Source organism: Lycorma delicatula, chromosome 2 (genome assembly GCF_047948215.1).
Source record: "Lycorma delicatula isolate Av1 chromosome 2, ASM4794821v1, whole genome shotgun sequence".
NCBI lineage: Eukaryota > Metazoa > Arthropoda > Insecta > Hemiptera > Fulgoridae > Lycorma > Lycorma delicatula.
This window is the reverse complement of record NC_134456.1, coordinates 155,541,701-155,557,322: the sequence shown is the minus strand read 5'-3', so window position 1 is coordinate 155,557,322 and position 15,622 is coordinate 155,541,701. Positions and strand designations below refer to the sequence as shown.

The 15,622-nt window shown below is 36.1% G+C and overlaps 1 protein-coding gene across 11 annotated transcripts in view; it reads left to right on the top strand.

Annotated features, from left to right (window-relative positions):
* The window catches only part of LOC142319334 (glycerol kinase 3-like), a 113,785-nt gene that overhangs the window by 40,267 nt on the left and 57,896 nt on the right, over positions 1–15,622 (top strand). For all 11 annotated transcript variants that reach the window (XM_075356515.1, XM_075356519.1, XM_075356518.1 and 8 more), the window contains 2 exons: positions 1,291–1,549; positions 7,622–7,839. In XM_075356515.1, the coding sequence (XP_075212630.1) occupies positions 1,291–1,549; positions 7,622–7,839 (477 nt within the window). The remainder of the gene's footprint in view (positions 1–1,290; positions 1,550–7,621; positions 7,840–15,622) is intronic.

Sequence of the window (15,622 nt, the reverse complement as noted above, 5' to 3'; positions counted from 1 at the left end):
CGAAAGTAATATCTTAATTAATGAAATATTTGGATTTTAAAGGGAAGGGACATCGGTTCGAACGAGACTTCATCTCCTTTTGTTTTTTTTAATTTTTTTTTTAATATTTAATTTTTTAGTTTAAATATACTGATTTCAAAATTATTAACCCATGATTGTAAAAACTTCCAATAAATAATAATTCAATGATAAAAAAAATAAAAATAATTACTAGTGAAATAAAATTTTATGTACTTTTAAAAATGTGTAAATGTAATTTAATAGGCATTACATATGTGTATATGTAATATATTTGGTGAAACATCTGATTATTTAATATTAATTGAAAATTATAATTTAGAATCGTATATTTTTGGATTTTTTTAGCTAATTCTTATAAAAATTGTATATTTATTAAAAAAAAAATCATTTTATTTAATTATACAACAAAAAAATAAAATACATTTTTTAATTGTATTCAATTTAAAGTGATTGTGAAAATTTTTTTTCACTTGTGCTTAATATCCACAAAATTTCTGGTGTCATATAAATAAACGTTAATAATAATTCAACCATTCCATTTAGTGAACTCCTGTATTCTGGTTACAAATATTAATTTTGGCCTTACAGTGTAGAATAATCAGTTTTTATTATTGGATTGTTTGGTAAACAATTTATTTAAAGAGTAATCGAGGGACTTTTATTCTAACCTAATACAAGTATTTCAGGTATGATTGTTGAATTAATAATTGTATAAATATTTGATGTTAATAGAAAGTAATATTTTAGCAATTGTGTAACTGTCCACTTTTATTAAAGAATTGGAGGATCGTATCTCACTTTCAAATGAAATAAGTTTAAATGAAGTACAGCAAAAAATCTGTGTATGTAATTTAATAGGCGTACAAGGAAGTGATGTGGTGTCTACATCAATTTTTTTATTTTTAAATTGTGACACAAAGGGCTGTTAGAAATCAGAACACATAATTTCAGCAGCTGATCTGTCTGACTTGACTTCATATAAAACAAGTTTATCATCCTGATTTTTAAAGATATAGAGTTGAAATTTCATGTGCATTGTAAAAAAATATGGAGACTAAAATGCAATATCCAGAAAATAAGCTTGCAGGTCTTGTATACCTTTCTAACATAAATCATTTCAGTTATAGAAATTGTTGTTTAAAAACTTTTTTATACTATACAATTGTTTCATGCTGTTTATACGCTTTTGTAATTTGTAACATTTTTTTCTAGTATTTTATAATATGCACAGAAAAAACTGATATCATAATTTATTTTTACATTGAACAGATATTTTCAGCAATCACCAAACAGGAAATTTGTTCTCACCATGTTCACATTGCTACAAAAACTCCTTTGGAAGGATGGTTTGAACAGGATCCATTTGAGATACTGGCTGGTGTTAGAACATGTATAACTACAGTTTTACAGAAATTACCAGATATTGGATTTTCTGCATCTGGTATTTTAACAGTTGGTGTTACCAATCAGCGGGAAACTACTGTTGTGTGGGACTATTTTAATGGTGAACCCCTCTACAATGCCATCGGTAAATATGTAATTTTTAAAAATTATGTTTATTTTTATAATTAACGTGGCAGTTAACTCTGTATACTTCAGCAGTTATTTTAAGTAATTTTTCAAATAGAAGAATGATTGTTATATTGTACTTTTTATATAATTTTAAAAATCATTTAATTTTTTCATCATTTTTCTGACCAATTTTTTGGTGGATAACCTAAGAAATCAGTTAAGGTGTATTAATTTTGACTCATGTTTGTTGGCATCTTAAAAAATATTTAATAATTACAATGCAGTTTATTGGAATTTATATTCTTGATTAAATAAATCTTTGTCACCATTTTGAATCTATTGTATCAATTATTTCTTCTAATGCTGTTTTTTCTGGTAAAATTATAAAGCAATTCTGATGTACATCAAAAATGTTAATTAAATTTTGATTTTGGATCTGTTAAAGTGAAGTGTATTTAAATATTTCTTAATGTTCTCTTTTTTGTTTTTTTGTAAAATGGAATTTAAGAAAAAAGTTTTACGTATTCATTTACAGCTTTAAATGGATGTTGAAGCGATTACACCAGGTTCCTAAATATTTTACCTATAAAAGCAATATTTATTTTTTTATTTTCATCAGTTAAATTTGACAGAATAGCTTTAACTTGTATAAAACAATTTTTTTTGCTGTACTTGTAAATTTTAGAGGGAGAATGCAACACTATATAAACGCATCAGAATTTTAACCTCTAATTAATCTGTGATTCATAGCGCTGAGAACTGTTCATGGACAGTTAAAAAACTTAATAAGGGTATACTGCAAATTTTTGTGTTGTTTCTGACTCAGCTAGCTAATTCTGAAAAATGTAATGTGCGAATAAGCAAAAATATAGTGTGCTAGTAGTGTGCGAATAAGCAATGTAACTTGAAATTATACACAAGTAAAAATCAACTATTAACTTCAAAAAGTAAGATAAACAAAACCTTAAAATAATGAAAAATATAAAAAACCTTAAAAAATAAAAAAATATGAGGGTAAATCAAAATTAAAGGATTTTTTAATTTTATTTATTTATTGCAAATAAAAGACAAATATAATTTATTTGTCTAGATAGTTTCCTGCTTTAGAAATAGATTTTTCCCAGCAAGAAGGAAGGTTTTTTATCGCAGCATCGTAGAATGAAGCTGGTTGCATCAGGAGCCAATTGCGCATGAATCCCTCCATGCCCTCGTCATCTTCAAATCGTTGTCCTCCTAGGGCTTCTTTAAGCAATTCAAACAAACGAAAGTCACAGGGTGACTCTTTTCAGGACTGGACTGTAGGGAGGATGGCCGTTGGACCGTTTCTCTGCGTGATGCCCTCAGGGCAGTGTTCTGAGTCCCCTCCTTTCGATCATAGATTTCGAATCTTTGTTGCATTTAAGGTTACCATGCGGTTGTTGGGTCGTCGCTTATGCTGACAACACGCTGCTACTGATTGAAGGGGATTTGCATATCAAGGTAAAGTTTCGAGCTGCTCATGCTTATGAGACACTACGGGTATGGAGTCTCCAACATGTTTTCAATCCAGAGAAAACCACAATGATGTTTGCTTAAGGGCTGATTGGCAGTTTTCCGATGAATCTGGGTATGTTACAGCTCAAAAGTACCTGGGTGTTATCCTTGATGAGAATTTTCAGTTCAAGAAACATCTACAGTATGTAGCAAAAAAGGCCACTGATGCTTTTTATGGAATCCGTAGAGTTCATTCATCCCAACTGGGGGTTGAATTAAGGTGTCAGTGAGGCTATTATAATATATGCTGCACCTGTCTGGGCTCATGGCTTGGATTTTAGGTGTTGCACAGACATTTTGCTGCGGGCCCAGCGACTCCTCTTGCTGGCTGTTACAAGCGATTATAGAACAGTGTCGCAGGAGGCAGTCTGTGTTATAGCCAGAGTCAAACCAGTAGATGTCTTGGCTAATGAGCGTAAGAAACACTACATTTTCAAGGAAAATAACCTATTGACGTCAGAACTAAAGCAGGAGATTGAAGACCGCTGGAGCCATGCGTGTTGGTAGGTCACGTGGGATGAATCCCCCACAGGTCTCTACACGCATGGTATATTTCCTATAGTGTCTGATTTAGGTGCGATTGGATGGGTCTCACCTAATCGGTATATCACACAGTTTCTTTTCAAGTATGGTGCCTTTCGGGCAAGTTTGGCAAGGTTTTGTTTGTTGGATTCAAGTCAATGCCCAGATTGTGGGACAGATGATACAGTGGACCGCGTTCTCTATGTCTGTCTCCAATACGAGGTAAAATGTTCACGAGCTGAGGGAACTTGAGAGAATACATTCCTTTCTGGATCTCCGTATTAACTGGATGATCCATGACGAGTGGTCTATAGTGGCTGGTTTTCTTCACGCCCTTGCGGTGTGTAGGTCTGCAGAGGGAGTTTAATCGAGGTACTCGATCGTGGTAGGATCCCGAGTGGCTAGGATTCCAGCTTAGGCATTGGATTGGTTGGAGGTAGGTGCATTGGCATCTTGCCATGGTTATATTGGTATTGTTTGTGATTCGCTTTGGGACTTCTACTGGTTGGGATGACCGTTCCTGCTTGGGGCATGTTAACACATGCGACCGGGGTGTGACTTCCCTCTGCCAGTGGCAGTCCTGATCGTGATTTGGTAATGCCATGCGACACACCTTGATAGGACTGGTTGGGGGTATGGGGTTTGTCCCCGGCTCCTGCGCGGACTGGAATAAGGTTGTGTTCCCCTTGTTAGGTGAACTAAACTGGTCGACTTATTTGGGTGTAGGTCTGAATTTCTATGTTGCGTAAAACACAATTTTTGTTGGTAAGTGTAGCACTGATTTAACTTTAAACTTGTTCATTTTCTGAGGTATTCACAGTCACAAACACTGTTGTCAAATCTGTACTAGGCGCGGGGTTCATGCTTCTGCAGTTTCAATTAGTTAGTTTGAGGGAATCATGTTAGGTTGGATGTGAAGATATCCGTTTTTTTTCTAGTATTTTATAATATGAATAAAAAACTGACTTCATAATTTATTTTTTCATTGAAAAGATATTTTCAGCAATCACCAAATAGAAAATTAGTTCTTGTCATGTTCACATTGATACAAAAACCCCTTCGGTAGGATGGTTTGAATAGGATCTATTTGAGATTCTGGCTGGTGTTAGAACATGTATAACTACAGTTTTACAGAAATTACCAGATATTGGATTTTCTGCATCTGGTATGTTAACAGTTGGTGTTACCAATCGACAAGAAACTACTGTTGTATAAATAAACAAAACTGGTTTTTCTGTTTATTTTTATAAATTAATCCCAACCATCAAGAGCTATGATTTTGAATTCCTAAGTAATTTTTTTAGCAAACACACAATCAAATTTTATGTAATAACAATTGTTAAATAAAAACAACACAATTTAATTTAAAAACAACACAAAGTGAAAATGGAATGATAGTCTTCAAGCAAGAAGTTGTGAAAATTCACTGTGAATATGAAAATTTTGTGAAGATAGTTCATGGTGTTTTCAGTCGTAATGATGGACAGTGTTTACTTACCCTACCTTTTTAAAAATAATATTGGATTGATTTTTGAGTTATGTAACATTTTCTTTGATTTCATCCTTCAAATTGCAAAACACATGCTAGTATTTATTTATGGCTTTTGATTTACTCATTGATGTTTCTCAATTCTTCAACAGATTTAACAAGTTCATTAAAAAGAAATCAGACTCACTTTAATATGGGTATCTTGATAGCCAATTAATGTTTACATTTCAAAAACATAACCACTCAGAAAACATGCTTAAGTTATTTATAGATATTTTCATGACATGTGAGTATTTCTTGTGCCATCTTGCTGGAGCTGTAGTTCATAATTGTCTTTCTTTTAGTAATGACTCATGACAAAAAGTCATGAGTCGCGATGTCTTTATTGATGATAGATGTTAAATTGTACTTGAATAATTCATTTTTTTTTTAGTGTGCTGTTGAGCCACAGATACTAATTTTTTGTTTACATCTGAGAAATAAGGATTAATGATTCCACATATTGTTACACCACAAAAATAAACTTTTAACACTGCAGAGGTTTCATGCACAAGATAGGTTGTTTGAAAGGCCAATTTCGTTAATAGTCTTTTTTGTTAATATATCCCATTATGTATAAATGAGATTCATCTGACATAATGTGTATCACTAGAAAATTTTCACATAATCTTGATTGAATTTTCTTCAGAAATGAAGGAGATTGATACATCACTTGGCAGAACTATATAACTAGTTCAAATTTTATTCTGGAGAAAAGAAAGATTGTAATGGAGCACAGGCTGTATTGTTGTAGCCAGTTAATTTAATAATGGTGAATGTTGTCTTGTTGATTATTAAAGCCATAGAAGATGGTTTTGTCTTATTCACTCAGCATTTTTGAAAGTCTTAAACAGTTATTAACAGGCTGATGTGTATAATACATTTCTGGTCGTCTGAAATTTTTTATATCTCTTTGTAGGTATTTCTATATTAAGAGATCTTACTTTAAATTAATTGTGAAATCTTAGTTTCAATCTAAAATACAAAATTTATGATTAAATGTGAAATAATATCTATCTGATAAATGGTCATCTTGGTTTCTGTTAGAAATATTAATCCTGTGAAGGAAGTCTGCATCACCTTTTCATATAATTGGAGCGTTATTGTACAACAACAGCTTGATTATTCTCTTTAAGCACTTGAACTGTTTGTGGATTATTGGAATAGATTTTATCCTTCATAAAGCTTCAAAGGAAAAACTCAAGTCATTAGATCTCACAATTTTGGCAGCCCATTGGTATGTCAGTTTTATGAGATAACCTATCCAGAGAATTCCTCAAACGATAATGCAATCATTGGAGTTTAGATCCATCTACATTTACTTTGAGCAGTAGGACCATCCGGCTGGAAATAAACATTATCTGTTTATTTAAAAACCCATTCAGTTGGAAAGGGGCATCATCACTAAAACAATTTTTTAAAACAATTGGGTTAACCTGTCTATTTTTTCAGTATTCAAGCAAATAAAGCTGACTTTGAGCACGGTACTGTTGCATCAGCTGCACCTTGTAAGCATGTTGTTCAAAATCTTTATTAAAAACATGACGTAGGCTAGTCATTGACATGGCTAATTGTTGTGAACATCTTTAAATTGAAAACCTTGGTTTTCAGTGACACTTTCAGGAACAACTGTAATGTTTTAAGTTGACTTGAAACTTTGATTGACTTGCATGCTGACATGAATAACATGACCAGTTTTCTGAAATTCAGCTGTTAGTTTTACAGTTGCTATGATACTGTCCTTCATTATGACTGGAAGCACCATGAACTTTATAATTAGTCTTCACAAAATGTTCATATTTGTAGTGAATTTTCTCAACTTCTTGCTTAGTTGGAGACTGTATCATTCCATTTTCACTTTGTGTTGTTTTAAATTAAATTGTGTTGTTTTTATTTAACAACTATTACTAAATAAAATTGATGTGTGTTTGCTAAAAAATACTTAGGAATTCAAAATTATAGCTCTCAATGAAGAACCTGTTATTTTATTTGTTTTATGACATTTTAGTCTGTAGAGGCACATTCAGTTTCTGCAAAATCTTTTTTGAACATTTATTACAGATTTAGTCAACAAATTCCATAATTGTCAAGAGACCTATTCTGTTAGGTAACTATTTAGCAAACTGTATGGGTCATAAACACTCTTGTAATTTATTTTCTTCCTCCATTTACTCTTGTGGTGTTCCTTTTGTTAATAAAGTACAGCAGTTTTAACGTTAATATTATTTTTTGAAAATCAAAATGATTAATTTTGAAGTTAAGTTATTTATGTTATTCTAATATGGATGTATAGTCAACAACTGCACACCTTACAACTGTATGTATAATAAACTGCACACCTATTACAACTTGGCATTTGTAAAAATGTATGTAAAGTTCTTTTTCAACTGTACTGTAATTAAGCTTAATTTTTATTGATTATAAGTTCTTATTGCAGTTTAAATGTTTAAAAAAATTACATTCAAATGAATTTACTATTAATAAGTTATATATTTTTTTTTTCAGTTTGGTCAGATATCAGAACAGCAACTATAGCTGATCAAATAATTGGAAGACTTCCAGACAATAATAAAGATTATTTTAAACCCTTATGTGGCCTACCAATTTCACCATATTTTAGTGCACTTAAATTGCGTTGGATGATTGATAATATATCTGCTGTAACTAAAGCTATACATGATCAGCGTTGTTTCTTCGGCACTATTGATTCATGGCTTATATGGGTATGCATTATAGTTTAATGTCATTTGTAATGAGTTATTTTTTATTTTACATGAGATTTGCCCTGAAAATTTCTGAACTTCTCCTGCAGAAAGTTACTCAATGTGAAGCAACTGTTAAGTCTTGTCTCTTTCAAAATAGTTTAATTTGCTTTCTACACACTACCAACTGCCTGCCAAAATTTCATGGAACATGCCCCTTAAATTATCTCTAAATTAAATTTTATCTCTAAAAGCTTCTAATTCTTAGATGTAATTAAAAAACTTAGTATAAAGAAATAATATACTATTTCTAAAACAAAACATATGGTCTTGATTTTAATTCAGTTTACAATAAATAATAATAATATTGAAAGCAAAAATAAGCTCAAAACTTTATAAGATATAAACAGTGCAAAAAAAAATACATTATATATATATATATATATATAATATATTCTATTTATATATATTACTAATATATATATATATATATAGAATATATATACTGTTTAGTAGACTTGGCTTGATTTATTTCTCTTTATTTTGTGTTGCTGTATTTTATGTATAATCTTTTTATTTTCGTATATGTGTATCTGATTATATTAAAAGGTATATAATCTTTTCTCATTACAAATTAGACCTTCAGAACAGTACTGTATTGCTGTAGAGCAGAGTTTCTCTACATGGGAGTTGCGGTGATATTAAATTGGCCTACACCTTCACACTTAAATAATAATGAAATCATTTTATGAGAAAAAAAATCATTTATTATAAAAATTTTATGTATATTTATTAGTATACATGTAAAGAAAATAAATTAATAAGTTGGTTGCATTTGTTTTTCGTTTAAAAGTTTCTCTGTATGTGGGTCTATGTTAAAAACACAGAAGTAGGTTGTTTTCAAGTGAAAAAAGATGATTCATATATTTAGCTATAGCTATACCTATATTTTTTGGCGTAACCATAAGTGAAGAACCCTTTTCACACAGGTAAGACGTGCCAAAAGGGATTATTATTTTCAATGCTTTTGTGACTAAATTTCCATATTCACTTTGACGAGCAAGCCAAAACGTATCTAAATCTTCAAATGTGAATTGTAGTTATAATGTTTTATCAGCAGACATTTTGTTGAGTTAGTTGTGAATCTCAACTGGTTACTTAGGAGATGCAACAATGTTTTCACTAAATGGATTCAGTATTCTTCTCATTTCTCTTTGAGAAATCATTTATCTTCCAAGAAATACTTTGCTAACTAAATTTTTAGCTCACACAAATGATCTTCATACTATCCAAAGTGTGGTGAATAATAGTGTCTTCTTCATCCAAATTTTTCTCAGTGTAATTGGAAGTGAGTGGAATTATATCAAAATAGTTGCTTTTCAGATGGATAATAATCCAGATAGCAATCCTCTTAATGAAAGCATGAACTTTGTCATTTATAAAATATTTTTTTGCATCATTGTAAATTCATATTCAAGTCGTTTAAATGTGAAAATACATTAACTAAGTAAGCCAACAGAAACATATATCCTTTATTCTGTAAAAATAATGAGAATGACATTTATTCTGGAAAAAACATTATAAATTCATCTCATAATTCCAATAACTTGGTTAACTCTACCCCACGATGACCATCTGACTTCTGTATGTAAAAGAAGTTATTTTTCTTTTTGTCCATTTAGCACAGTTTAGCAAACAGCCTTTTCTGTAATGGTTGGTTTTGATAAAATTAGCCATTTCTACAGCTCTACAAAGAATAGTTTGAGATTTTCTGGCATATTTTTTGTGGTAAGAGCATGTCTGTAAAGGAAGCAGTGCACCAATTCTGTCCTTGGTATAAGACAATCTTTTAATGTTCTTTCCTGTAATCGCCTTTGCACCATCACAACATACTGCACATATTTTGTCCAATCTGTGTTATAGTTTTTAGTAGCTTCATAAAAAATATCAAAAAGATGTCCTGTTGCATGACCAGGTTGATTTGCAAAGCAAAATATTTTCTTTGATTGATCTGTCCCTAACAAAACATAGAACTTAGAAAGGGCCACATTGGTAGATTCATCAAATTGAATACTAAAAAATTCACTTGAACTCACTTGTTGAATTATCTGATCTTGAACATCGGCAGCCATGTCATTGATTCACCTTGATACTGTGTTGTTAGAAAGAGGAATTTCTTTTGCTTCTTTCGCCCCTGTAATTTCTTCTGCTGACCATATAACCCCTGGTCTTTTCACAAACAGTTGCATTATATAAAGTCTTTTTCAGTGCTATTTTTGAGCTGGTGGTCGAGTGTGTACCTTCCCCAGTTCTACAATCTTGCTGTATGAGAACTGTTACAATGGTTTTGCACCCTTACTGTTAAGATGATTCATACCCTTTTCACAGGGATTCAGAGGATTTGGTGCATGATTTGTTCAAGCACCTGCCTCATCGGGGCGAAAAGAGTAGCAACAACTTCTGGTCCCAAGTCCCTGTTATGAGCAAAGGGGTCTTTACCCTTAGTCCTGCTCGCGCTCTTTTAGAGTGAGGGCCGTAATCTGTAGCTGTGTGTTGATCTTTGATTTCACACATTTGATCCAGTAGCGGCGAAGAAGTGCAAAGACAGGAGAATACAGAAGGTCTCCAGCTGCCCATGGCTTTCTGTAGGTAGTCATCATGCTTGTGCCCAACATCTAAGTAGAAGGAATACAGTGAGCATTTCTGTTCATATACTGTTAGGTCAGGGCATCTCCGACCATGACAGAAGTCAGTGAGGTGGGTAAGAAGCCTAGCCGGAAAAGGGAACTGGAGCCTTATCCTTCGACCTCCTCGAACACTGGTCCTGACAATGATAGTTCAGAGGTAGATATAGGGGTGACCACCCGGGAGGGTATGAACCCACTTGAAGAGTTTTTACAAGCCAGAGGCAGGCCTGGCAGCTCTGCTCCTTTGGCTCGTTATGTTTTGGCAGAACTGGGTGGCTTGTCTTCTTATTTAGCAAATTCCAAGTGTACTAGTGCTGCTACCAAGAAAAGATTATTGCCCCAACTCAAATTCTTCTGAGAGGCTTTCACAGCTCTCGTCGAGGTGTTCTTATCTCACGGCCTGAAGTAACTGTAGCTGAAAAACCGGCCCTGGCCCTGTTGCAACGGCATAGGTATGCTGAGGTGGTCAGGGACAGACACGGAACAAGCCAGTCCTCTAAGAAATCTGTTTGTTAATAGGGAGAAGGGCTTGACTGTGTCCAGCAGTCAGCTGAAGAAAGACCTCCAAGTTGCCCTTTGGGGTGATTGGAAAGGTCTTAAAATTAGGAACATTAAAGAAACCGGCAAGGGACTAGTTGTGGTAGTGGATGATACGGAGACCATTCAGGCAATTAGGGATTCTGAGGCAGTTAAGTGATTGAATGTGAAAATAGATGATATTGACCGTAACCTGATCGATGCAGATGTCTTGCCTCTCATTAGGGAGCAGAACACTGATTTGGATGAAGTCCCCTTCCAATGGGACTGCAGGTTGGTCTTTAAAACTGGTAGGCGTAATACCCAGAAATGTCATGGAGTCTTCGAGGTAAATACTGGTCTCTTTCAAAAATTTACGTCTGCAGGCAGACTACTTATCGATTGAATGCCCTGCCGAGTAATATAGTACGTGGCTGTCCAAAGATGTTTCAAGTGCTGCAGATTTGGTGTGTGGCCATTGTGGCGAAGATGGCTACAAGCGTGACGATTGTTCGCATAGGTCCGAGGCTCCGGCCTGTGCTAACTGTAAGAGGTTGCATAAAAATCATGAGCACCCAGTTGTTAGTAAGGATTTTGGCTGTTACATAAGGGCCATTACGCTGTACTTTAATTCCTTAGATGGTTAGGTTTGGTCAACTAAATGCCCAGGATGCTTATGTAGTCCAGGTTGAGTTAGGTGAGATTGTAGAGAGATGGAGCCTCGATGTTGTCCTTCTGCAGCACCCATATGTAATTACGGATGATCTGCCAGGCTTTCAGAGCTGGAAAAAGTTTTGTGTAGGGCATACCTGTATGTCTGCTATTCTGTGCAGGAAGTTGCTTGATAGTGTCTCTATACGGCAAGTTTCTGATGGGCACCATGTTGTGGTCAGACAGATGGCCATGAGGGACACTTTCCTGTTTACTGGGGGCACTTCCTGCATAGGAGAGTGGACTGGCTGAAATTCTCCTCATTGTTGGAGTCCAGACTGAAGACTTTTTCTCGAGACCTTGACGACCTACCATTAGATGTCCTGCAGAAAATTTCACCTCTGCAGTGGTGGCAGTGGCTGAAGCTGCCAGTCCTAGAGGCACTGGGCACTGGCCAGGAACATATATCAGGAGTTGGTCTCGGAAACTGACAGTAATGAGGCAGTTTATGAACCAACTAAGAAGGGCTATGCAACGAGAGGGTGATCCCGATCGACATGCGGCCCTAACTACAGATTACCGCCGAGCGAGGGCTAGGTACTTTCATAGCATTAGGTCCTCCAAACGTAATTCCTGGCACTCCTTCATTCAGGAACAAGGAAATATAGACCCTTGGAGCATTGTGTATAGAGCCCTTGGATACAAGTGCAGGAAAGATGTCCTCTTGTCAGCCTTGTCAACCCGCAAGGGTGTGGAAATTGATAAGGACCATGTCCTTAACATTTTGCTGAGTGATTTGCTCCTGGTTAACACTATGGTGGGTGAGGTTTCATACCACCAGCATGTCAGCCGGGAACCCACCGGGTTGGTCTAGTGGTTAACGCGTCTTCCCAAATCAGCTGATTTGGAAGTCGAGAGTTACAGCGTTCAAGTCCTAGTAAAGCCAGATATTTTTACATGGATTTGAATACTAGATCGTGGATACCGGTGTTCTTTGGTAGTTGGGTTTCAATTAACCACACATCTCAGGAATGGTCGAACTGAGACTGTACAAGACTACATTTCATTTACACTCATACATATCATCCTCATTCATCCTCTGAAGAATTATCTAAACGGTAGTTACCGGAGGCTAAACAGGAAAAAGAAAGAAAAGAAAGCATGTCAGGCGGGAAGTTGTGATTTTCGATACCAACTCACAATCTTCTGAAGTGGAAGTGCACCAGGTGATTGTAGTATGGCATGGCACAAGCCCCCAAATGTGATTGTATCACAGTGCACCTCCTCGTCCAAGCATTTCCAGTAGTCCTTCGTCCTATAACTAGAATATATAATAGGTTGCTCTTCACTGGCCACTGACCAGCTTGTTGGAAGCGTGGAGACTTGGTGTTGTTCAAAGGTGGCGACAAAGATCCTACTGTTAGTTCTTCTTACCATCCACTAACGCTCTTGCTAGTGATTGGCAAGGTTTTTAGAAGGCCTATATTTGCATATTGATGTTAGATTGGCCACTGATAATTTGCTAATGGACAACAAATGTGGTTTCCGACCAGGCAAGAGTACTAGGATGCCATACTAAATGTGATTGATATAGCTTGCTCTAGTCCATGTAAATATGTGTTAGGGATTCTCCTGGAAATATCCAGGGCATTTAACAATTTATGTTGGCCATCTGCCCTGTTTCAGATTCAGAAGCCTAAGTGTACACAAAATGAACTAGTAGTGCTCTCAACTTATTTTAGCCATCGGACTGTTTCCCTGAGTGACGGCGGCTCAGAGGTTTGTAAGACCTTAACTAAAGGATGCCCTCAGGGCAGTGTTCATATTACCCTTCTTTGGATCATAGAATTCAATTCGATGTTGCGTTTAAGGTTGCCATATGGTTGATGAGTCGTCGCTTATGGTGACGATGCGCTGCTACTGATTGAAGGGGATTGGCGTAACGAGGTAGAGTTCCAAGCTGCTCGTACTGTGAGACACTCTGACTGTGGAGTCTCCGACATAAGATAATTTTCAGCCCAGATTAAACCGCAATGATGTTGCTCAAGGGCCAGTTGGCTACTACCTGATGAATCTGGGCCCGGATGGCTGGTTCCCCATTCTGTACGTTATGACTCAAAAATACCTGGGTGTTATTCTTCATGAGAATTTTCAGTTCAAGGAACATCTACAGTATGTAGCAAAAAAGGTTGCTGATGCCTTTTATGGAGTCTGTAGTCATTCATTCCGATTGGGGGTTGAATTACTGTACCATGCATATCCTTTACAAAGATGTCAGCAAAGCTGTTATGCTGTATGTGGTGCCTGTCTGGCCTCACCACATGGCTGTTAGGTATTGCATGTGCATTTTGCTGCGAGCCCAACGAGACTCGTCTTGCTGACTGTTATAGGTGGTTATAGAACAGTCTTGCGGGAGGCAGTCTGTGTTATAGCTGGAGTCAAACCAATAGATATCTTGGCTACTGAGCATAGGGAACACTACATTTCCAAGGTAAGCAATCTATTGACATCAGAATGAAAGCAGGAGATTGAAGACCAGGGCCTTGTGTCTTGGCAGGTCAGGTGGTACGAATCCCCCACAGGTCACTACATGCATGGTATATTTCCTATAGCGTCTGATTTAGGTGCGATTGGATGGGTCTCACCCAATTGGTATATCACACAGTTTCTCTCTGGTCATGGTGCCTTTCGGGTGAGTTTGGCTAGGTTTCGTTTGGAAACGAGTTCTCTAACGCTGTTAGAGAACTTGAGAGAATACGTTCCTTTCTGGATCTCATATTAACTGGATGATTCGCAAGGAGTGGTCTATAGTGGCTGGTTTCCTTCATACCCTTGCAGTGTGTAGGTCTGCAGAGGGAGTTAAATCGAGGTACTCGATCGTGGTAGGATCCCAGGTGGCTAGGATTCCAGCTTAGGCATTGGATTGGTTGGAGGTAGGTGCATTGGCATCTTGCCATGGTTATATTGGTATTGTTTGTGATTCGCTTTGGGACTTCTACTGGTTGGGATGACCGTTCCTGTTGGGGCATGTTGACACATGCGACCGGGGTGTGGCTTCCCTCTGCCAGTGGCAGTCCTGATCGTGATTTGGTAATGCCATGCGACACACCTTGATAGGATTGGTTGGGGGTATGGGGTTTGTCCCCGGCTCCTGCGCGGACTGGAATAAGGTTGTGTTCCCCTTGTTAGGTGAACTAAACTGGTCGACTTATTTGGGTGTACGTCTGAATTTCTATGTTGCGTAAAACACAATTTTTGTTGGTAAGTGTAGCACTGATTTAACTTTAAACTTGTTCATTTTCTGAGGTATTCACAGTCACAAACACTGTTGTCAAATCTGTACTAGGCGCGGGGTTCATGCTTCCGCAGTTTCAATTAGTTAGTTTGAGGGAATCATGTTAGGTTGGATGTGAAGATACCCGTTTGAGGCCTACATGAAGGCAAAATTTGATATGCATTTACTGATGCAAATGTTTGCTGATGCATTTACATCAGTGGCATCCCGACCGAGGCCTGGCTATTGTCTGTGAGATGTAATCAGTTAGAGGATCTAAAGACAACCTTGGGTAAAGCCCCTCAGGGCTTGGATCGGAGGGAGTGGTGTGGTGACCGGTAATGTCACAAGGTGGGTGTCTTCCCCCTATGGGGTTGGGATGACCATATAAATTGCAGCATGCAATATGGGGTTTTCTGCAATTGTACAGGGTTTGTACATCTTAGCTTGTCAATGCCACGAGATAAGTTGCATCAAATGTATTTGATTAACAAATAGAAGCTTGTGGATTTTTCAAAGTATGTAACTCTTTTATGACTCGGATGTTTAGTTTCCAAGTGTCAAATTAATTTTTATAGCTTCATGCTTTCATCAGAGTGGATTTGAAAGAAAACAATGCGCTGTGGCTTTCTATGCAATGAGATAAAACCATAATTTAAATAAATTTCATTGTACA